General features: G+C 44.2%; 1 protein-coding gene across 4 annotated transcripts; it reads left to right on the top strand.

The window, feature by feature from the left end:
- The first annotated feature begins 2,028 nt into the window (after positions 1-2,028).
- Positions 2,029-24,404, top strand: aebp1a (AE binding protein 1a). Of its 4 annotated transcripts, XM_029768932.1 has the most exons (22): positions 2,029-2,939; positions 6,308-6,429; positions 6,475-6,616; positions 7,861-7,905; positions 8,130-8,216; positions 8,458-8,502; positions 8,604-8,657; positions 8,755-8,814; positions 9,461-9,538; positions 10,181-10,290; positions 13,743-13,882; positions 14,232-14,316; positions 14,419-14,563; positions 15,529-15,608; positions 15,904-16,027; positions 16,228-16,424; positions 16,633-16,806; positions 17,037-17,168; positions 17,361-17,616; positions 19,655-19,794; positions 22,910-23,009; positions 23,190-24,404. In XM_029768932.1, the coding sequence occupies exons 1-22, from the start codon at positions 2,696-2,698 to the stop codon at positions 23,783-23,785; spliced, it is 3,156 nt and encodes a 1,051-aa protein (XP_029624792.1). In that variant the 5' UTR covers positions 2,029-2,695; the 3' UTR covers positions 23,786-24,404. The 4 variants fall into 4 exon arrangements, with proteins under 4 accessions (XP_029624792.1, XP_029624790.1, XP_029624791.1 ...); XM_029768930.1 differs by having other exon boundaries at positions 6,308-6,616; XM_029768931.1 differs by having other exon boundaries at positions 6,308-6,616; positions 8,133-8,216.
- The last annotated feature ends 205 nt before the right edge of the window (positions 24,405-24,609 follow it).

Raw genomic sequence — 24,609 nt, forward strand, 5'->3', positions numbered from 1 at the left:
TTTCCGTGGGTATATACTTTATTGGTTCTGTTGATATACTGTATGTGGTAGCTGGTACCAGGCTGTTTGTGTTATCATTCATGTTTCACATGACAAAGAGTGGCAAGGAGTGGAATGATAGCACAAACAGACTGGTACCCAGGCTAATATATGGGTCATTGGATGGTCTTCTTCATTGGGTAAAATGTAGCTCGTTGTCCTTGCTTTGATAATTGGACACAGCCGTTGGGCAGAGTGTCAACACTGACTCTGTCTTTAACAATGGAGGGTGGGTTCTCTGGTTCTCTCCATGAAATGATCTCAGTCACTGTGGGACTAATATAAGACTTAGTCCAATAGTTCACACACACACACACACACACACACACACACACACACACACACACACACACACACACACACACACACACACACACACACACACACACACACACACACAGTTGTAGGCCTATCACAGTCACTAACAGCAAGGCCAAATGTGTGTAAGTGAACAGGAGAGAGAGACGAGATCTTATGGAAATAAATTGCCAATTTTCCATGAGACACACAGATACAGATGATACAATAGAGACATCAGTATGACTGATTGGGTGACTGGTTACATGCTACAGTAATAATGAAGAAGGTATTTTTCCGTCCTTGAGGCTTCAACATAGACGTATCTACCAAATCATAAACTGTACAGGAATTCACAACCCATTAATTTATAACTTTTATACATGATCAAATGTACGACATGTGATAACCAGGTATGTAGAGCTAAGTACATATACTGCTGGATTACCTCCCAGAGTTCATAGCATTTTAATTCATGTTCACCGACTTCTGACGATCTGTGAATAGCAGACTTCTATCGTTTCTTTGTACATCAGATCAGATGTGTTCTTTGATGCATGGCAATACAAAGGAATGTCCTCCTGCTGACATTCTGCAGTCTGACTCACTGCTCCAGTGTAGAAATGGAGAACGTAGATATCCCAGCACATCTGGCCTAGAAATAGAGCACTTAGACATCACAGCACATCTAACTGCCATTACTCTCACAGGAGAAATAACTCTCTGTAACTCAGTGGCCCCTAGACTCAGTAGTCCCAGCATGAGTTGGAGTCATACTAAATGTATTAACTGTAAGTCACTTTCGGTAAAAGTCTATGACGAATGAATAGTAACAAACATATTTCTTTGTTATTAGAGTATATCGACCAAAGCAAAGCTGTAGGTTCTTTCTCATTCAATGTTTCTAGCCAGAACCCAGAGAGCTCTGAAGGAATGAACTGCAAGTCACCGCTATGTCCCGACCCACCTTTGGGAACCAGTGTAGCTTCATGTATTTTTTTGGGAGAAATTCACTTTCAGCTCACACTCTCCTTTCCACAATTTCTCTCTCTTTTTTTCTCTCTCTCTCTCTCTCCTCTTCTGCTTGAGAGCAGAGTAGGCGAGAGGGATAGGTCCTGACATCTCCTGTATGACCTGGAGGCATGTGAAGCTGAGCTGTGTTGTTTTGGTGTGTGTGTGTGTGTGTGTGTGTGTGTGTGTGTGTGTGTGTGTGTGTGTGTGTGTGTGTGTGTGTGTGTGTGTGTGTGTGTGTGTGTGTGTGTGTGTGTGTGTGTGTGTGTGTGTGTGTTTGTGTGTGCAGTCTTCTAGCAAGTCTGCTGAAGCACTTATATCTAACCACACGGAATGGGTACATTCTTAAAGATGGAATGAGTTTTCCTCTCCAACAAATCATTTCATGTGTAAATACTGTTGGTTTTCCGGAACACATTGAACATGTTGACCTAGCTGGATAAAATGGATTCACTATTTTGTCTTTCTGTGCAAATGCCTTGTCAATTGTCAACTTTTGTCCACTTTTGAGTCTAAACGTTGTTTAAAAGTTTTTTCTCATTACTATTCTTCTCTTTTCTCTTTTCTTTCTCCCTCTCTATCTCTCCTCCTCTGGAATGTGAAGTGTGGAAGGCTCCTCCCCTGTGTTTAGTGAAGAGAGGGAGAGGGGGATGGAGGGAGAGGAGGAGAGAGGGGATAAGAGAAGAATGCCTACGGAGGAGTGAGAGGGAGAGGAACAGACGGGAGCCAGGAGGTGTGCTGTGTAACTGCTTCTGAGACTCCAGACTCCTGCATGCATCTGCGGTTCCTTTCCTTGGTCTCTGCCAGGAGGCTGCTTAAAAAGCCCACAGCACAGCTGAGCCCACAGCACAGCTATATCCTCCTCCTCTCCTCTCTCTGACACACCACCAAACAGGACTAAGTTCTATACACATCTGCACACCAAAGTGTTCACCACAGATTTCTACAAAGCAAAACTTTCTACACACCAAAGATTTCTTTCGACAATCTTTTCTTCAGTCTCCTGGCTCTTAGAGACTCTTCAAGCTCTTAGAGACTCTTCAAGACAGACTGACTCCGGCGGAGACTTCTTCTAAACCTGAGGACTGTTGGATGCTCATCTAGCACATGCAGGTCATCTGTTAGCTGACTACTCTGACTGGTCTGTGTGAGAGACTGTGGGTGGCCTGAGGATTTTGTGCAACACGGAAACATTAGGTGGCCTATTTGGTCTGCAACCTTGCCTTTGTTTTGTTGGTGCAACCAGAGTGACTGAGGAATCTTCTCTTGCACGGCAGATAAGGCCTTTGTAGAGCTGGGGTCAGGTTGCACTGCAAGTTCTGGTCCTGGTTCTGAGTGTAGTAAGAAGATGAGGGGTGCAGTGTTGGGTTTGTGGGTGTCTCTGGCCCTGTGCTGCTGGGTTCTATGCTGGGCTGGAGGTGTAGAGGGGCAGGACACTGCACGTGTCCAGACACAGGTGAGACAGGCTGGACCTGTGGCACATGGGAGAGAGGTGGAGGAAGACAGGGAGGAGGTTATGATGGACGACCCTGGCGTGGAGGTGGAGGAGAGCAAACCAAAGAAGAAGAAATCTCCAGAGGAGGTAGAGGCAGGTAAGAGGTGGCTCCTTCAGTTCTTCTTCTTCTTCTTTTTTTGTCCTCTTTTTCTCCTTGACTGTATCTTCATGGTGGTCCATCAACCAGCAATCCCTGTAACAACCTCTTGGGAACAAACTTACCAAAGGCTTGGCCCAGTTTTCCCCTTGTTGCGTCTTGCTCACAAACATGTGTGGAGACCTTGACAGAGGCATTGACAGAGACGATCCTGGTCCAGTAGAGCTCCCAGATGAATGCATCCCACACACTCCTCTCTGAAACGTGTGCATAGAGCCAACCAATGTAGTGTGTCTCATCCAAACCCAACATGCCTGATGCTATCGGATCTGAGAGAGGAGGGTAACTGAGCTGCAGCACTTTTCTATCATGTTGTTTCTCTATAGTTTAGATATGTAATAATAGTACTGAGTCATTCCTTGAGCATCTTACTGTCAGAAATTACAATTTCTCACTCACAATGGGAAACATCCCAGTTCAGCAGTGTGCATGTGTGTGTGTGCTTGTGTGTGTGTGTGTGCGTGCTTGCATGTGTAGATGGCAAACACATCTGGTCTGGCTCATGGTAGAAGCGGGGTGGTAAGGGGTAGAAGCAGGGTGGTAAGGGGTAGAAGCGGGGTGGTAAGGGGTAGAAGCGGGGTGGTAAGGGGTAGAAGCAGGGTGGTAAGGGGTAGAAGCAGGGTGGTAAGGGGTAGAAGCGGGGTGGTAAGGGGTAGAAGCGGGGTGGTAAGGGGTAGAAGCAGGGTGGTAAGGGGTAGAAGCGGGGTGGTAAGGGGTAGAAGCGGGGTGGTAAGGGGTAGAAGCGGGGTGGTAAGGGGTAGAAGCGGGGTGGTAAGGGGTAGAAGCGGGGTGGTAAGGGGTAGAAGCAGGGTGGTAAGGGGTAGAAGCAGGGTGGTAAGGGGTGGTTCAGTGGGTTTCCTTTCCATCCCTTCATCATCCTTCTTTTTATAACCCTTCTCTCTTTACCCTCCTCTTACGTCCCTCTTCCCCATCCCCCCTCTCTCTCCATCCTCTCTACACCCTCCATTGCGTGGGGAAAACACACAGTTATCTGTCAACAATATGTTTTCAGTGAGACTGTTGACGTCTAGACTCTGTGATGCAGTAGTCTTTATTATCCACCAATTATCTCCGAAGACCAATTTTCTAAGAGGCATGTATACATATACATACAGTTCACTTAAAAAGTTTTACAACTTTGTGTTGTAGTGGAAAAGTGGGGAAGATTCCCTACTGTGGATTTAACCAGTTAGTAACCATGTGGTGTTTAGCTGATGCAGAGTTGTGTTCACTCTCAGCGGGAAGAAAGTGTATGTTTCCGGTTTTCAAGGATACAGTATTTTCAACCTAACTTCCTGTTTCCCCTGAGAAACGGATCCGGGGGGACTCCGCTCAGGTGTCTTTTCACGCTTTCTACATTAGGTTAGGTTGTGAGTAAGTGTGTGGTGCGTGTGTGTGTGTGTGTTGTTGCGTGTGTGTCTGCATGCATGCCTGTGTGTGCGTATGTGTGGCAAACACTACAGTAATTCAGGGATGAGGGAGAGGGTTACTGTGATATACACTTACTTAGCAGTCTGACAGCATTTTCGTGGCAGAACCAACACATCTTGGGTTTCACACTTTATATCATTTATCTGAGAGAAAATATTGCATTGTTTGGCTATCTGATTGAATACATTAAAACATCTTTCTGCATACCCAGGCCGTCAATTTCCAGAAGATTTGTGTAAAATCAAAAACATTTTCACAGTAAGCAGAGAGAATTTATGACTGGGCCCAATTGTAACAATGGAATTGATGTTTAATGTCTGCACTATTACATTTTCCACTGCAAGCCACAACTCTGCTAGTTCTTTCCAAATCCGTTCCAGGCTGTTAGAATGAGGCTACGTAAAAAAGGCTGAGTTTGCAGAACCAGGAACCACTGAGTGATCTTTCATTATGGTTGTGCTGCAGGGAGATACAATTGTGAACAAAAATTGCTTGATTTATGTATTTAACTTGTGATAAAATGGCATGATTCACAGTGCCAAAGATGTCTCACAGGGATCCAGGAGTGCTTCCTTGTTTATACCTTCAGATATCCACGTATCTTCATGGACAAAACAGCCTTCTTCAGGCTTGAGTTCTCACTTATTCATTGGTTAACAGCACTTGAGGAAAATCCTTACCTACCAATAGAATGTTAGTGGAAAAGGTGAGTAGACAGAGAAAGAGCAGACAGTTTCCTGGGCAGTGTGTTTAGCTGGCCTGGCTGTGTGTGTGAGGATGTTGACATTTATATTTTAGACAGCTAGGTAATGCTGTGATCATGGAACCATACATAGCAGGGCTGCAGGAGTAGGTCTACTGAAGTCTACTGGGAGAAAACAAGCACTTCTTTGTCTGTTACAGTCCTGTGTCTGTCTGCTAGTCTGGGGATAGTTATGTTGCTACTCTGTCTGTTACAGTCCTGTGTCTGTCTGCTAGTCTGGGGATAGTTATGTTGCTGCTCTGTCTGTTACAGTCCTGTGTCTGTCTGCTAGTCTGGGGATAGTTATGTTGCTACTCTGTCTGTTACAGCCCTGTGTCTGTCTGCTAGTCTGAGGGCAATTACATGGATGGCAATGGTTGACTAGTCTCTTTCCACAGCTGCAGTGTCTCTGAGTATGGCAAGTCTCTGAACACTTTTGATTACAAACTAGTTAAAACAATGTTTGTTAACCATAAGTAAACTGCTTTTAAATCATTATATGAAATAGTAGAATTCCACAATACTTTCCTGGGTGAGCACTGTAGCTCTACAACTCAACTTTTTGCTTGGTTGTACGGGGACTGAAGTGTAAATTATTATACCATTAATGAAGCATTATCCACAAGCCACAACGAACCAACCAGGAACAGTTGGACAGCTGTCGACACTCAGAGAGTTGAAGGACCGTCAACACAGTTTGTTTGAGCTTGGCCAGCTGGCTGCCTGGCCTGCAAACCAAAACAAATCAGTGACCTGGCTGACCCTGTCTGTCCGTACAAGGGTTCAGCTTCATTACTGAACCATTGAGCCCTGTGGGAGAGGGGGAATGTGTTCAGACCTGTCCTTCAGGAAATAGGAAAGAGAAGAGAGGGAAAGATAGGGCAAAGGGATACCTGTGGAGAGATTTCTCTCTCTCTCTCGCTGTAGCTAGTGGTCCCGTTTTCTGTTCCAACCATTTATTCTCTTTCTCTAATTTGCTGGATGGAGTTAGGGTGTAGTAATGGTGGTTGTCATTTTTAATTGAACGCTTTTTCTCACACTATCGCTCTCTCTCTCTCTCTCTCTCTCTCTCTCTCTCTCTCTCTCTCTCTCTCTCTCTCTCTCTCTCTCTCTCTCTCTCTCTCTCTCTCTCCAGCCAGGGCAAAGAAAGCTGCAGAGAGGGAGGCCAAAGCCAAGAAGCAGAAAGCCCCCAAGTCACCGAAAGCCACCAAGGCACCCAAGAAGCCCAAGGCTACCAAGGCACCTAAAGCCACCAAGGCACCCAAGAAGCCCAAGGCTACCAAGGCACCTAAAGCCACCAAGGCACCCAAGGTCACCAAGCCCAAAGCTACAAAGGCCTCCAAGACGACTGGAAGGAAGGACGAAGGGGTGAATCCGGTGGCCAGAAAACCCACTTTGGAGGAAGAGGAGGAGAAACTGCTGATTGAGCTGGGCTGGGACAGATGTACTTATAGAGGCTTTAATAATAATGTTACAGATGTACTCATACAGAGGCTTTAATAACAATGTTATAGATGTACTCATACAGAGGCTTTAATAATAATGTTACAGATGTACTCATACAGCGGCTTTAATAATAATGTTACAGATGTACTCATACAGAGGCTTTAATAATAATGTTACAGATGTACTTATACAGAGGCTTTAATAATAATGTTACAGATGTACTCATACAGAGGCTTTAATAATAATGTTACAGATATACTCATACAGAGGCTTTAATAATAATGTTACAGATGTACTTATACAGAGGCTTTAATAATAATGTTACAGATGTACTTATACAGAGGCTTTAATAATAATGTTACAGATGTACTTATACAGAGGCTATAATAATAATGTTACAGATGTACTTATACAGAGGCTTTAATAATAATGTTACAGATGTACTCATACAGAGGCTTTAATAATAATGTTACAGATGTACTTATACAGAGGCTTTAATAATAATGTTACAGATGTACTCATACAGAGGCTTTAATAATAATGTTACAGATGTACTTATACAGAGGCTTTAATAATAATGTTACAGATGTACTTATACAGAGGCTTTAATAACAATGTTACAGATGTACTCATACAGAGGCTTTAATAATAATGTTACAGATGTACTTATACAGAGGCTTTAATAATAATGGTACAGATGTACTCATACAGAGGCTTTAATAATAATGTTACAGATGTACTCATACAGAGGCTTTAATAATAATGTTACAGATGTACTCATACAGAGGCTTTAATAATAATGTTACAGATGTACTCATACAGAGGCTTTAATAATAATGTTACAGATGTACTTATACAGAGGCTTTAATAATAATGTTACAGATGTACTCATACAGAGGCTTTAATAATAATGTTACAGATGTACTCATACAGAGGCTTTAATAATAATGTTACAGATGTACTTATACAGAGGCTTTAATAATAATGTTACAGATGTACTCATACAGAGGCTTTAATAATAATGTTACAGATGTACTTATACAGAGGCTTTAATAATAATGTTACAGATGTATATTTGATTTATACAGCGCTTTTCTAGGACCCAAAGATGCTTTGCAATATCACGTTAGTCTTTCAGTGCAGCTGGGCTGTAGATTGAGTAGACAATATAGTCTTTTAATGCAGTGTGTTGGTTTGTGACTGAATGGAACGGTTGGTGACTTAACAGAACTCTCTCTGCAGTGATTCCACCTGTGACTCCCAAGGCGCCCCAAGAGCCCGGCCAGGGTAAGAGATGGTTTGATATAAGACAATGGGATCACATATGAGAAATCAGCTTATCTCTGTGCTATGAGCTGGTTCTTTTCACGTTAGACCTTTGAAAACAAGCAGGTCACGTCAATGTAACGTTTCAGTGTAATCTCATTCATTCGCAATGCGCAGGTATTGTAGCCAATAGTTCTCTGTTGACTCTGCGTTGGGGTTTGTGTGTGTGTGTTGTTTCTGTCCAGTAGACAGGAGACCCTCAGGGCCCACACCTCCCTCTACTGGCTCCGAGACTCTGACAGAGCCTGACCAAGATTACTGGGATGCCAAGCGTGCGTCTGACATGACTCAACAGTCACTTTCAATCCAATCTTCTCTGTTTTGATGCATGAGTTCAGCTTGGCAGAGATTATAATCATACGTCATCTATAAGAAATGACAAAAAAAGCAAGACACTAATATTGTCAAAGCCTAATGTTCGTGACAGTTGAGAGGAAACACGTTCGTGTAGAGTACAGAAACAGAAAACTGTTGTTGTTCAGCCCTTTAAGACATCTAAACGTCTGTTTACAGCTGACAGTGAGAGGACCACCACTGAGGTCATTATGTATGTACCAGGTAACAGCCAATCCCGTCACGTAACAAATTACAGAACTAGTTTCAATCGTTTATTTTGCATTTATTTAACATGCACACAAATAAATGCATTTTTCTTTCAGAGGAAACCACCGTGCCGCCCATGCCCTGGTACGAAGAGTATGATTATGCAGATTGTAGGTACACCACCTGTCTGTCTGGTTATTTATCATGCTGTGTAAGAGCACTCCCCTCTGTAACGTCTAACCTCTTGCTCTCTCTCTCTCTCCACAGTGGCAGCTAAGAAGCTAGAGGAGGAGGCAGAGAATGCTCGCAAGGAGAAGGAGGAAAAAGGTCTGAATCCCTTTGATCTTTCTGTCAGGAAGAACCCTGTAGCTCTGTCCCTTTAGGACACCCTTACGTGTTAATTCATCACTTAGACGACTGGGTTGTTTATGGGACAAGGTATGTTATATCCTGTGGATTGCGACATTGTCAATATCGGGGAGTGGAAGGACAGAAGTCAATCTCCATGTGGCTGTTGGGGAGAGAATGGGGTGGATTGAGAAAGAGAGAAAGGGGGAGAGGGAGGGAGAGCGATAAGGAAAAGAATAGGGTTTATCAAAACAGCTGCTGTCACGTGTTGGAGCCCTGGGCCTCAGTATCAGTGAGACAGACAAGGGGGGACGGATGAAGAGAGGGAAGAAGGGAGGGAGGGTAGGAGGGGGGTTGGGGTTAATTTTGAGTGTGTGCAGAGCAGGCTGAGCAATTTCAAGTGTACATTTGATGATGTAAAGTGGAGTTAAATTCACCACTCAGTGTAGGCCTATCAGTATAGTTTCATAGAGTAAACTGAGCCGTCTGTTTATGAGAATATGCAGACTTATTGGAGGGTAATGGAATGGCAGTAACTGTGCAGTGCTATACCGGCAGCACATATGAAAGTACAGTATTAGATGCTTGCTGAGCTGGAGAGTAATGGCGGTGTCTTGCACCACAGTGGAGCGGCTGAGGAAGATGTGGGAAGAGGAAGAGGAGGAGAGGCTGAGGAAGATCCCGTTACACGCCGAGTCCAAGAGTAAGAAAATCACCTCAATACCGGTTTTCATAATCATATTCATCAATGATCAGCTTCAACTTTACTTGAACCCGTAACCCTATACTCCCAACCCTTCCCTACAGTAAATGTCTCGGGCACAGTCTTTGATATGTGAGTGTTTATCTGTCGCAGTTAGATACTGTTGGAATGCTGGCCTGTTTTCTTCTGTTTCCTGTAGTAACCTTGTTTTCTCCCCAATCAGCCTTCTGATCCGGCCAGAAATAGATGTTTACTGTACAGTCAGACTGGGAGACGACTAGCCTGTTCTCTCTCTTTCTCACTCTCTCTTTCTCTTCCAAGTACCAGATCTGAGACTCGTGTTATGGCCTCAGAGACCTCATAAAAAGGAAAAAGAATGCTATGAGAAAGCAAAAACCTTTTGCCGCACTTGAAAACAACCATTCCCTTATAGCCCTTTCAGAATTCAAAAAAGCATTGTGTGTGTTTGTGGGTAAATGTGCGTGCGTGTGTTTGTTTGTGTAAGATGTGGTCAGTATTGGACTGTGTTTTTAGCCTGTTGCTCTTGACGACTACAGACCAAAACATTTAGCATGGCTGACTGAACTGTTTGTTTTGGAGTGTGTCCCATTAGTTTTCAGTTGTCTTGTTTGGTTTTCTCAGAATGCCCTCCTCTAGGCCTGGAGTCCCATCGTGTTGATGATGACCAGCTGCTGGCCTCGTCTCAGTCTCACCACGGCTTCTCAGCTCAGAGAGGCAGGCTCAACATGCAGGTACACAGAGTACACTACACTACACTATAGTATAGAGATACACAGTACTACACCATAGTATTGCCTTGTCTCAGTCTCACCACGGTTTCTCTGCTTAGAGGGGCAGGCTCCACATGCAGGTACACACTGTATTCTATAATATATACTACATAACATACACACCATAGTACTTCAGATATACTTAGAATACTACATACTGGACACCAAATAAAATAAAATGTTATTGGTCACATACACGTGTTTAGCAGATGTTATTGTGGGTGTAGCAAAATGTTTGTGTTCCTAGCAGTGCAGTAGTATCTAACAATTCACAGAAATCTAAAAGTAAAAGAATGCAATCAAGAAATATATAAATATTAGGACGAGCAATGTCGGAGTGGCATTGACTAAAATGCAGTTGAATAGAATACAGTATACACATATTAGATGAATAAAGCAGTATGTAAACATTATTAAAGTGGCCAGTGATCCCAAGTCTATGTATATAGGGCAGCAGCCTCTAAGGGACAGGGTTGTATAACCGGGTAGAAGCCGGATATTTAACAGTCTGATGACCTTGAGATAGAAGCTGTTTTTCAGTCTCTAGGTCCCAGCTTTGATGCAACTGTACTGGCCTTGCCTTCTGGATGATAGCGGGGTGAACAGGCCGTGGCTCGGTTGGTTGATGTCCATGATGATCTTTTTGGCCTTCCTGTGACATTGGGTGCTGTAGGTGTCCTGGGGGTCAGGCAGTGTGCCCCCGGTGATGCGCCGCACCACCCTCTGGAGAGCCCTGCGGCTGTGGGTGGTGCAGTTGCCGTACCAGGCGGTGACACAGCCTGACAGGATGTTCACAATTGTGCATCAGTAAAAGTTTGTGGAGGTCTTACAGGCCAAGCCAAATTTCTTTAGCCTCCTGCCGTTGAAGATGCGCTTTTGCGCCTTCTTCACCACACTGTCTGTGTGGGTAGTCCATTTCAGATTGTCAGTGATGTGTACGCGGAGGAACTTGAAGCTTTCCACCTTCTCCACTGCGGTCCCATCGATGTGGATAGGGGCTTGCTCCCTCTGCTGTTTCCATTGTTGGTAATCAGGCCTACTACGGTTGTGTATTCTACAAACTTGATAATTGAGTTGGAGGCGTGTGTGGCCAAGCAGTCATGGGTGAACAGGGAGTACAGGAGGGGGCTGAGCATGCACCCTTGTGGGGTCCCTGTGTTGAGGATCAGCGAAGTGGAGGTGTTGTTTCCTACCTTCACCACCTGGGAGCGGCCCGTCAGGAAGTCAAGGACCCAGTTGCACAAGGCGTGGTGCAGACCCAGGGCCCCGAGCTTAATGATGAGCTTGGAGGGTACTATGGTGTTGAAGGCTGTGCTATAGTCAATGAACAGCATTCTTACGTAGGTATTCCTGTTGTCCAAATGGGATAGAAGAGTGTGCAGTGCGATGGCGATTGCTTTGTCTGTGGATCTATTGGGTCGAATTGAAGTGGGTCTAGGGTGTCATGTAAGGTAGAAATGATATGATCATTAACTAGCCTCTCAAAGCACTTCATGATGACAGAAGTGAGTGTAATGGGGCATTTAGTTCAGTTACATTTGCTTTCTTGGGTACAGGAACAATGGTAGACATCTTGAAGTACGTGGGGACAGCAGACTGGTATAGGGGGAGATTGAATATGTCCGTAAACACTCCAGCCAGCTGGTCTGCGAATGCTCTGAGGACGCGACTAGGGATGCCGTCTGGGCCGGCAGCCTTGCGAGGGTTAACACGCTTAAATGTTGTACTCACATCGGCCACGGAGAATGAGAGCACACGGTCCTTGGGTGCAGGCTGCGTTGGTGGCACTGTGTTATCCTCAAAGCGGGTGAAAAGGGTGTTTAGCTTGTCTGAGAGTAAAACGTTGGTGTCCGCGACGTGGCTGGTTTTCCCTTTGTAATCTGTGATTGTCTCTTGTCTGAGCCGTTGAATTGCGACTCCACTTTGTCTCTGTGTTGACGTTTTGCCTGTTTGATTGCCTTATGGAGGGAATAACTACACTGTTTGTATTCGACCATATTCCCAGTCACCTTGCCATTGTTAATGCGATGGTTCACGCTTTTGCGTGAAGTTTTGCGCGAATGCTGCCATCTATCCATGTTTTATGCTTTGGGTAGGTTTTAATAGTCACAGTGGGAACAACATCCCCTATACTCTTCCTGATGAACTCAGTCACTGTCAATGTTATTCTCAGAGGCTACCCGGAACATATCCCAGTCTGCGTGATCAAAACAATCTTGAAGCATGGATTCCGATTGGTCAGACTAGCGCTGAATAGACCTTAGCATGGGTACATCCTGTTTGAGTTTCTGCCTATAGGAAGGAAGGAGTAAAATGGAGTTCGGATCTGATTTGCTGAAGGGAGGGCAGGGGAGGGCCTTGTAGGCATTTCGAAAGGGTGAGTGTTTTACCAGAGTGAGTACTACAGCAAATGTGTTGATAGAACTTTGGTAGTGTTTTTCTAAAATGTTCTTTGTTAAAATCTCCAGCTACAATAAATGTGGCCTCAGGATATGTGGTTCCAGTTTGCATTATGTCCAGTGTAGGTCCTTGAGGGCCGTTGTGGTATCGGCTTAAGGGGGAATATACACTGCTGTGACTATAACCAAAGAGAATTCTCTTGGGAGGTAATACGGTCTGCATTTGATTGTGAGGTATTCTAGGTCGGGTGAACAAAAGGACTTGAGTTTCTTTATGTTATCACAATCACACCATAAGTAGTTATTAATCATGAAACATACATCACCGCCCTTGTTCTTCTCGAAGAGTTCTTTATTCCTGTCTGCACGATGTACTGAGAACCCAGCTGTATGAACAGGGACAGTATATTCTGAGAGAGCCATGATTCCGTGGAAGAGAGTATGTTACAGTCCGTGATGTCTCTCTGGAAGGAGATCCTCACCCTGAGCTCGTTTACTTTATTGTCCAGGGACTGAACATTAGCTAGTAATATATTCAGAAGCGGTGGATAGTGTACACGCCTCCTGAGTCAGACTAGCAGCCCACTCTGAATACTTACTCTCCTCCGGCGGCGTCTTGGAGCAGCCTCTGGGATAAGTTCAATTGCCCTGGGGGGTACGAACAAAGGATCCAATTTGGTAAAGTCATATGCCTGGTCGTAATGCTGGTGAGTTACCGTCGCTCTGATATCCAAAAGTTATTTTCGGCTGTATGCAATAACACAAAACATTTTCTGGGCTAATAATGTAAGAAATAACACAAAATACTAAATATTGCAAAGTTGCTTAGGAGCTAGAAGCAGAGCTGCCATGTCTGTCGGCGCCATCTTGCCACCATAGTACTGGAAAATGGGCACAGGTTCCTCTCAAGGTTCATTCCTACCTAGGGAGCTTTTCCTTCCAGCTATCTCCTCAGTTATATCTTTAGGGGATGCTGCATGATTGACCAGTGAGGGGATTATTTTGTCTCCCCAGAGTTCCGGTGATGACGACGGTGTGTACGGGGGTGCGTGGTGCGCAGAGCCAGAGGAGAATAACCACTGGTTTGAAGTGGACGCTCGCAGAGAGGTGGAGTTCACTGGAGTCATTGTACAGGGCAGGAATTCAGACACAGCGTAAGTCCTGCTGTCCGGGATCACTGCCCTGGGGTCACTGCACCGTTCACACAGCCAGGGCCAGTTTGAATCATCATTAGCCTGCACAATTGATTTGAAATGAACAACACATGAAATGAATCCAAACCAAACAACATACACATCAATAGATTTTCTTTATCCATTAGATAAGCAGAATGCTGCAAAATGATTATAGGGAAAAAGTAATAGAAAATTGAATATTTCCTGTGGAATCAACTGGCACTATGAATGTTAAAGATTACACAATTTGGATATTCGTATGACTTGTAAAGTCTCTTTCTCTCTCTCTCTCTCTCTCTCTCTCTCTCTCTCTCTTTCTGTATTTCAGGGAAGATTTTGTGTCCACGTTCCACGTGTCCTTCAGTAACGACAGTCGTGATTGGACTGTGCTCCACGATGGCTATGCTGAGTGGGTGAGTAACCTCTTACAATAGGTCAGTGCAGCTGCCAATTTATTATCCAATTTATCTCTCAACTTTCCTCCTCTCTAATCTTTCCCCTCTCCATCCCTCCAGTTGTTCTATGGCAATGTGGATAGGGACACTCCAGTGATGGTGCAGTTTGATTGGCCAATCGTGGCACGTTACATCCGTATCCTTCCCCAGAGCTGGAACGGTAGCCTGTGTCTCAGAGCTGAGGTCATGGCCTGCCAACTGCCAAGTGAGTACAATACAATACATAACCCCATCACATCAGTGAAAACATCCCCTCCAAAAACACCAGAACCTCATCACATCCCTAACTCCATCACCTCCAGAACCTTGTGGTGGTTAATTTCTGCATTACCAAATGAGGAGAGTTAAAAACTTCACACACCAGTCAGAGTTATACTTAAACTACATATTTAATAATAAGAGCTTTGCAAAAGCCCTTGACTTTCAATGATGCGCTATCTCTAATGAACCATTGATAAGTGTCTACACAAAAGTACAAAGATCTTTTATAGCCAAGATACACCCCTCTCAACATACATGACAAACCACAGATACATAGAATGGGTCACAAGGTTAAGTTTTGTATGAAAGATATCTATAAAACATAGCAGACAGCAACTGCTGTGTCAACAGTTTTCATTGTAAAGACCAGTGTCTGGTCCTCCTACTCCAAACTGGAACCGTCTCTCCCTGGTACAGTATAGAACAGAACCATGTTATCTGGAATGCTCTTTAGGCTTTATTACCCAAAGACATCGTAAATCTCCTCTGTCAGTGCTATCTCATAGAGGCCCATCCTCAGTAAGACACACACACATATGTAGACAATGTTCCATTCTGTCCTCCTCCCTTCCTGATATTCTGCATAGCACCAGGGATATGTGAAAGACAAGCCTGACCTCTCCCCTCTCTGGGCCCCAAGTGACTGAGCCCCAGCTGAGGGAAAAGTGCAACTGCCAAAATTCATTATCCAAATGGATACATTCTAATGACAAGTATCTCACATAAGCATATTATGCAAATAGAACATCTTAATTATCTATGTTACCCAACTAATTCTGATTCATCCGCCACAACTAAAATGATCATAATCCCGCCAACAACCATCCCCGTTACTCTCCCATGAATGATATCGCCCATATGAATTCCACCACATGCTTCCAATGTTTGTCCTCCCTTCACTCCCCGCAGGCAGCTTCCGTAGTGAGAATGAGGTCCACCCCACAGACGACCTGGACTACAGACACCACAACTATAAGGACATGAGACAGGTGAGTCTGAAATGAGAGTGGGGCACAGGTGTGTATGTCAGGTGAGATAGCCACTGTCCCTCTTTCATCTCTCCCTCATTCCTCTCCTCTCTCTCTCCTCCTCTCCCACTCTTTCTTCCTGCTCCCTCTCCTCCTCCGTCACGCCCACCTAACACATCACTCTCCTCGCTCCCTCCATCTTTCCATCTTTCCCTCGATCTCTCCCATCTTCCTCCCTCCATCACTCCCACATCTCTCTCCTCCCTTCCTCTCTCCCACCTCCCTTCTCTCTCCTCCCTCCCTCTCTCCTTCCCAGATGATGAAGGTGATAAATGAGGAGTGTCCTAACATCACAAGGATCTATAACATTGGGAAGAGTTCTGCTGGCCTGAAGATGTACGCCATGGAGATCTCTGACAACCCCGGGGAACACCAGTCAGGTGTGTGTGTGTGTGTGTGTGTGTGTGTGTGTGTGTGTGTGTGTGTGTGTGTGTGTGTGTGTGTGTGTGTGTGTGTGTGTGTGTGTGTGTGTGTGTGTGTGTGTTGTGTCTGTGTGTGTGAGCCATACAGCAACGGAACTCGCACACATACTAAGTGATCACAAAACACTGTCACATAAAGACATCATCTTACTCAACAGGTGAGCCGGAGTTCCGCTACACGGCGGGTCTCCATGGCAACGAGGCACTGGGGCGGGAGCTGCTCCTCCTGCTGATGCAGTTCATGTGTAAGGAGTACAATGACGACAACCCCCGAGTGCGCCGCCTGGTGGAGGGTGTGAGAATACACCTGGTTCCCTCACTCAACCCAGACGCCTACGAACTGGCTTACGAGATGGTGAGGGACCTGGGCTCATTCCAGAAAGATGCTCCAACAAGGGATATATATTAATTGATGAAACTGGAACCAATGTAACATTACATAATGTCCTTTCCATATCCAATTTCTCTCCCCCCTAGTCCCAAACTGCCTGCTCTAAAAGTGTATTTGCAATAATCTCTCCAACAGAGATCGCATTTTCTCACCTCTCCTCTCTCGTCTCCAGGGCTCTGAGATGGGGAACTGGGGTCTGGGCCACTGGACGGAGGAGGGATACGATATCTTCCAGAACTTCCCGGACCTCAACAGTGTTCTGTGGGGGGCAGAGGACAGGGGCTGGGTCCCACGCATTGTACCCAATCACCACATCCCACTCCCAGAGAACTTCCTCAATGGCTCTGTGGGTGTTTGGGCTCGAGACGTTGTTGTTGTTTCTGTTATTGATTTTGTACTGTTCAATTTCCAATTACACTACAGTCTCTATTTTCTCTCTCACTTTGTCTCACTCTTTCTCTCTCTCTCTCTCTCTCTCTCTCTCTCTCTCTCTCTCTCTCTCTCGCAACTTCCAATTATACTACAGTTTCAATTTCTGGGGTTACATCTCTATTTTCTCTCTCTCTCTCTTTGTAGGTTGCCCTGGAGACCAAAGCTGTCATTAACTGGATGGAGCGGACCCCATTTGTGTTGGGAGCCAATTTGCAGGGGGGAGAAAAAGTGGTGGCATACCCGTTTGATATGCAGCGGCCTCCAAAGGCTGCAGGGGTGGGTTCGGTTGTGACTGAAGTAAGATAAAGCAGGAAAAATAATATCCTATATTGGGAATCTTTATCTAGGGAATTTCAGACGTACCCATAGATTTATATCTGCACAGGGACCCAAGAGAATAGGATCCCATTTCCAGCCCTGCTATCTTCTATTACATTAACATAATCTGATTCCTGTGTCTTTCAACAGACGTTGGGGTCTCGGCGTGGGTCTCGACCCGGTATGGACCATGAGATGAATGAGGAAACGTGGGCCCGGATGCAGCGTCAGAACGGGGACGCGCTACGGGAGACGGCAGACGACACCATGTTCCGCTGGCTGGCCATGTCGTACGCCCACAGCCACTTGACCATGACGGAGACCCAGCGGGGCTCCTGCCACACCGACGACATCTCTGGGGGACAGGGCATCATCAACAGGGCCAGCTGGAAACCTGTGGTGGGGAGTGAGTATCAATGGGGACGGGGACAGACGTGAAGAGTGGAGGAGAGGCGAGAGAAGAGAGGAATCTGAAGGAGGGCACGGCAGAGAGAGAGATAGGGAGAAAAAAGGAGAGAGAGTATTGAGATAACAAAAGTTTATTACAAAAACAGTGGGGCAGGCAAATGACAGGTCAAGGGCAGGCAGAGGTCAGTAATCCAGAGCAGAGTCCAAAAGGTACAAGAACAGCAAGTAGGCTCAGGACAGGCAGAGGTCAGTAATCCAGGGTGGTGTGACAAGGTACAGAACATCAGGCAGGCTCAGGGCAGGCAGAATGGTCAAAACCGGGAAAACAGGAACTAGAGCAAGACAGGAACACGGGGAAAACGCTGGTATGCTTGATGAAACAAAATTAACTGGCAACAGACAAACAGAGAACAAAGGTATAAATACACTGGGGATAATGGGGGAGATGTGCGACACCTGGAGGTGGGTGGAGACAACCACAAAGATGGGTGAAACAGATCAGGGTGTGACAGAGAGAGGAAGAAAGAAGTATGAAGAATCAGGTTAAAGAGAGAGAGAGAGAAGCAGAAAGCGTTAAGAAACTCCTAATTAACCTCTCTAGGGGAGGTGGGACGAAATCGTCCGACACTATTCAACAGCCAGTGACAAATCAGAGCGCCAAATTTAAAACCACAATATGTCATAATTCAAAGTTCTCAAACATAGGACTATTTTACACCATTTTATAGATACCCTTCTCCTGAATCGAACCACGTTGTCCGATTTCCAAAAGGCTTTACAGCGAAAGCAAAACATTAGATTATGTTAGGAGAGTACATAGACACAAAAAATCACACAGCCATTTCCAAGCAACTAGCATGCATCACAAATACCCAAAACACAGCTAAATGCAGCACTAACCTTTGATGATCTTCATCAGATGACACTCCTAGGACATTATGTTATACAATACATGCATGGTTTGTTCAATCAAGTTCATATTTATATCAAAAACCAGCTTTTTACATTAGCATGTGATGTTCAGAACTAGCATACCCACCGAAAACTTCCGGTGACTTTACTAAATTACTCACGATAAACGTTGACAAAATACATAACAATTATTTTAAGAATTAGAACTCCTTTATGCAATCGCTATGTCCGATTTTAAAATAGCTTTTCGGCGAAAGCACATTTTGCAATATTCTGAGTACATAGCTCGGCCATCACGGCTAGCTAATTTGACACCCACCAAGTTTGGGACAACCTAAACTCAGAATTACTATTAGAAAAATTGGATTACCTTTGCTGTTCTTCGTCAGAATGCCCTCCCAGGACTTCTACTTCAACAACAAATGTTGTTTTGGTTCCAAATAATCCATAGTTATATCCAAATACCGCCGTTTTGTTCGTGCGTTCAGGTCACTATCCGAAGGGTAACGCGCGAGCGCATTTCGTGACAAAATAATTCAAAATATTCCATTAGCGTACTTAGAAGCATGTCAAACGCTGTTTAAAATCAATTTTTATGCTACTTTCTCGTAAAATAGCAATAATATTCCAACCGGGCAACGTATTATTCATTCAAAGGCTGAAATAAAAAAATGGAGAAGTCTCGTGACCACGCATCTCCAGTCTCACTGTCCCCAGGCTGACCACTCACAAACAGAGCTGCTGTACTTTTCCCAGAGACAGCAGACACCCCATTCTACTTTCTGGCAGCTTTAGAGAGCCAATGGAAGCCTTAGAAAGTGCCACGTTACAGCACAGACAACAAATTGTCAGACAGGGCACTTCCTGCATGGAATCTTCTCAGGTCTTGGCCTGCCATATGAGTTCTGTTATACTCACAGACACCATTCAAACAGTTTTAGAAACTTTAGAGTGTTTTCCATCCAAATCTACTAATTATATGCATATTCTTGTTTCTGGGCAGGAGTAGTAACCAGATTAAATCGGGTACGTTTTTTATCCGGCCGTGAAAATACTGCCCCCTATACCACAACAGGTTAACACTATCTCATGTTTTATACTTCCCTCATGATTTAAACCCCCAGGTATGAATGACTTCAGCTACCTGCACACTAACTGCTTTGAGTTGTCCGTCTTCCTGGGCTGTGACAAGTTTCCGCACGAGAGTGAGCTACCTCTGGAGTGGGAGAACAACCGAGAGGCACTACTGTCCTTCATAGAACAGGTCAGAATACACACTACAAAGACAACATAAATTTATGTTTAATATTATCTTGTTTTTAATGTATTTTACTGTGCCTTTTGTTACTTTATGTTATTTTATGAACGTTTGGTATTTGGTATTTTGGCATTTTATTAGGTGCCCCATTAGCTGTTGCAAAAGCAGCATCTACTCTTCCTGGGGTCCACACAAAACATGAAACATAATACAGAATGACATAATACAGAACATCATTAGACAAGAACAGCTCAAGGCCAGAACTACATACATTTTTAAAAAGGCACACGTAGCCTACATATCAAGGTATACACAAACTATCTAGGTCAAATAGGGGAGAGGCATTGTGCTTCGAGGTGTTGCTTTATCTGTTTTTTGAAACCAGGTTTGCGGTTTATTTGAGCAATATGAGATGGAAGGAAGTTCCATGCAATAAAGGCTCTATATAATACTGTATGTTTTCTTGAATTCGTTCTGGATTTGGGGACTATGAAAAGACCCCTGGTGGCATGTCTGGTGGGATAAGTGTGTGTGTCAGAGCTGTGTGTAAGTTGACTATGCAAACAATGTGGGATTTTCAACACATGAATGTTTCTTATAAAAAGAAGAAGTGATGCAGTCAGTCTCTCCTCAACTCTTAGCCAAGAGAGACTGGCATGCATAGTATTTATATCAGCCCTCTGATTACAATTAAGAGCCGCTCTGTTTTGGGCCAGCTGCAGCTTAACTAGGTATTTTCTTGAAGCACTGGACCACACGACTGGACAATAATCAAGATTAGACAAAACTAGAGCCTGCAGAACTTGCTTTTTGGAGTGTGGTGTCAACAAAGCAGAGCATCTCTTTATTATGACTAGACCTCTCCCCATCTTTGCAACCACTGAATCTATATGTTTTGACCATGACAGTTTACAATCTAAGGTAACTTAGTCATTTAGTCTCTTCAACTTGTTCAACAGCCACACCATTCATTACCAGATTCAGCTGAGGTCTAGCACTTAAGGAATGATTTTGTACCAAATACAATGCTCTTAGTTTTAGAGATGTTCAGGACCAGTTTATTACTGGCCACCCATTCTAAAACAGACTGCAACTCTTTGTTAAGGGTTTCAGTGACTTCATTAGCTGTGCGTATATGGTTGAATCATCAGCATACATGGACACACATGCTTTGTTTAGTGCCAGTGGCAGGTCATTGGCAAAAATAGAAAAGAGTAGAGGGCCTAGAGAGCTGCCCTGCGGTACACCACACTTTACATATTTGACATTAGAGACGCTTCCATTAAAGAAACCCTTTGAGTTCTATTAGATAGATAGCTCTGAATCCACGATATGGCAGAGGTTGAAAAGCCATAGCACTTAAGTTTTTTCAACAGTAGGTTATGGTCAATAATATCAAAGGCTGCACTGAGATCTAACAGAACAGCTCCCACAATCTTCTTAATATCAATTTCTTTCAACCAATCATCATTCATTTGTGTCAGTGCAGCACATGTTGATTGCCCTTCTCTATAAGCATGCTGAAAGTCTATTATTAATTTGTTTACAGAGAAATAGCATTGTATTTGGTCAAACACAATTTTTTCCCAACAGTTTGCTAAGAGCTGGCAGCAAGCTTATAGGTCTGCTGTTAGAACCAGTAAAGGCCGCTTTACCACTCTTGGCTAGCGGAATTACTTTGGCTTCCCTCCAGGCCTGAGGACAAAGACTTTCCTCTAGGTTCAGATTAAAAATATGACAGATAGGAGTGGCTATAGAGTCAGGTACCATCCTCAGTAGCTTTCCATCTAAGTTGTCAATGCCAGGAGGTTTGTCATTATTGATCATTAACAATAATTTTTCCGCCTCTCCCACACTAACTTTACAAAATTCAAAGGTGCACTGCTTTACTTTCATTATTTGTGTTTTTATGCATGAATATAATTGCTCACTGTTTGTCGTGGGCATTTCCTGCCTAAGTTTGCCCACTTTGCCAATGAAATAATCATTAAAATAATTGGCAACATCAAATGGTTTTGTGATGAATAAGCCATCTGATTTGATGAAAGATGGAGTTGAATTTGACTTTCTGCCCATAATTTCATTTAAAGAACTCCAAAGTTTTTTTCCATCATTCTTTATATCATTGATCTTGGCTTCATAATACAGTTTCTTCTTTTTGTTGAGTTTAGTCACATAATTTCTCAATTTGCAGTAAGTAAGCCAGTCAGATGTACAGCCAGACTTATTAGCCACTCCTTTTGCCCATCTCTTTCAACCATACAGTTTTTCAATTCCTGATCAATCCATGGAGCCTTAACAGTTCTAACAGTCAGTTTCTTAACAGGTGCATGTTTGTCAATAATTGGAAGAAGCAATTTCATAAATTCATCAAGTGCAGTGTCTGGATGCTCCTCATTAATCACATCAGACCAACAAATATTTTTAACATCATCCACATGAGTCACAGAAAAATATTTTGTATGATCTCTTATAAACTATTTTAGGCCCAGCTGTTGGAACTTTGGCGTTCCTGGATATAGCCACTATATTGTGATCACTGCATCCAATGGGTATGGATATAGCTTTAGAACAAAGTTCTACAGCATTAGTAAAAATGTGATCTATACATGTGGATGATCTTGTTCCTGTAGTGTTTGTAAACACCCTGGTAGGTCGATTAATAACCTGAACCAGGTTACAGACACTGGTTACAGTAAGAAGCTTCCTCTTGAGCGGACAGCTTGGTGAAAACCAGTCAATATTCAGGTCCCCAAGAAAGTAAGGGTGGCAGGTAGCCTAGTGGTTAGAGTGTTGGGCCAGTAACCGAAAGGTTGCTGGATTGAATCCCTGAGCTGACAAGGTAAAAATATGTTGTTCTGCCCCTGAGCAAGGCAGCAACCCACTGTTCCCCATGTGCCGAAGACGTGGATGTTGATTATGGCAGACCCCGCACCTCTGATTCAGAGGGGTTGGGTTAAATGCGGAAGATACATTTCAGTTGAAGTCATTTAGTTATACAACTGACTAGGAATCCCCCTTTCCCTATATGTCACTGAGTAAATGCTGTACTTGATTGAATTGCGCCCAGTGATGTCATCTGAGCGTTGAGCCCTGATAGAGGTTCTGTTTCCTGTGCCAGGTGCATCGTGGGATAAAGGGTATAGTGAGGGACATGGAGGGCAAACCTCTGGCCAATGCCACCATCTCTGTGGAAGGTATCAAGCACGACGTCAAGACTGGTAAACCTGCATTTAACCACACACACACAGCACATCGCAGAGGAAGACCAAAGACAAATGTACATGGTAGTTCCTTCCAAAATGATTATATAACATGACATTTCTGATCCTCTCGCTCTCTCTTTCTGCTCCCTCCCTTTCTCACCCCCTCTTCCTCCCTCTTCATCTGTCTCTATCTAGCTGCAGCCGGAGACTACTGGCGGTTGTTGAACCCTGGGGAGTACCGTGTGATGGCCCGCGCCGACGGCTACACTCCCCAGATCCGGCTGTGCATGGTGGGCTACGACTCCGGAGCCACCCCCTGCAGCTTCACCCTGGCCAAGTCCAACTGGGATCGCATCAAGCAGATCATGGACCTCCACGGCAAGAGGCCAATACGGCTTGTCACCAAGGCACCGCCCCAGGCAGGAATTGACATCAGTGGTGGAGCCGTTGGCAGCATGAACACCACAAAGACGGACACCGGTGGCAGGGCGGCCGACTCCCAGAATGCTAAGAATCTCCGCCGCTTACGGCTGATGCGCCTGCGCCAGCTGCGCCTGCGGAGACTCAGGGCCAACCTCTCCACCACCACGACCGTTGCCACCACGACCACCACACCGGCCCCCACGACGACGGCGGAGCTGGTGACCGAGAGCACTACTTCCTGGTATGACTCGTGGTTCCCTGTGGAGAGTTCGTACACAGAGCCCACGCAGGCCGAGATCCTCACAGAAATCCAGGATTCAGAGCCCACACAGGACTACACCTTTGATTACAAGTTTGATGATTACTAAATTGAATTGAATTGCTAAAGTAACAAATTACAGTTTGTAAATACACAATCATAGCTAAAAGGCATTATTCAAATTGTGGGAAATAAAAAACAACTTTAATTCTGTCCTGTGTTGAAAGACAATATTGTAACTGCATTTTTGTAGCACTTTTTATATTAAAAGAAAAATACTTTCTTTGTGCTCTTCTATTAATATCTCATGATGGTTTTACATTTATTCTGATATATTTTTGTGACGCACACACATTGATCAGAGAATAGGTCACATTCTTTCTGTGCTGATCAGGGAGTCAAAGGCATGTTATTGGTATTATTTACTCAAGCAAGCCTACTCTGAGATATCTAGCCTTGCTATTATGTTGCGGGTCAATTTGATTCATTTCCACTTTTGAGTTGTCTAAAATACTAGTTAACCTCTCTTTTTCTCCATGAAATTAAATTACTTTTCCTCATTTAGGGTCATGAACCTCATGAAGTCATGAAACTTCAAAATGTGGACACACTGATGTGTTGTGGGATGTCTGTCTAGACTGTGTATAAAAACATGATGTTGGAGGTCATTTTGACCCAGAGGCTTTCATGTGTATAGACAAATCCAAAATAAACAAGTGTCTGATGTATTTTGTTTTGACTGGTTCTGATTGCACTTTTATAATTATGTTTGGGTGAAAAGGAGCTTTCCAAAGCTTCTCCTTCTCAGTGCGAGAGCAGCTGATCTCTGACACAGACACTCAAAAATGAGCTCCGGAGGATGTTCAGTCAATGAAGCCTTATCCCAAACTCTGGACTGTGATAGTGAAATAGAAGAAGAGGTTTCAGAGACAG

This window comes from Salmo trutta, chromosome 12 (genome assembly GCF_901001165.1).
Source record: "Salmo trutta chromosome 12, fSalTru1.1, whole genome shotgun sequence".
NCBI classification, from domain to species: domain Eukaryota; kingdom Metazoa; phylum Chordata; class Actinopteri; order Salmoniformes; family Salmonidae; genus Salmo; species Salmo trutta.

What these genes read in the sequence shown, in the direction of transcription:
- aebp1a (XM_029768930.1), top strand. Translation starts at nt 2,696, where the DNA reads ATGAGGGGTGCAGTGTTGGGTTTGTGGGTGTCTCTGGCCCTGTGCTGC. An exon ending in AGATTACTGGGATGCCAAGC is followed by an intron (nt 8,217 to 8,457) that starts GTGCGTCTGACA and finishes GTCTGTTTACAG; the next exon opens with CTGACAGTGAGAGGACCACC. An exon ending in AGAACTTCCTCAATGGCTCT is followed by an intron (nt 16,807 to 17,036) that starts GTGGGTGTTTGG and finishes CTCTCTTTGTAG; the next exon opens with GTTGCCCTGGAGACCAAAGC.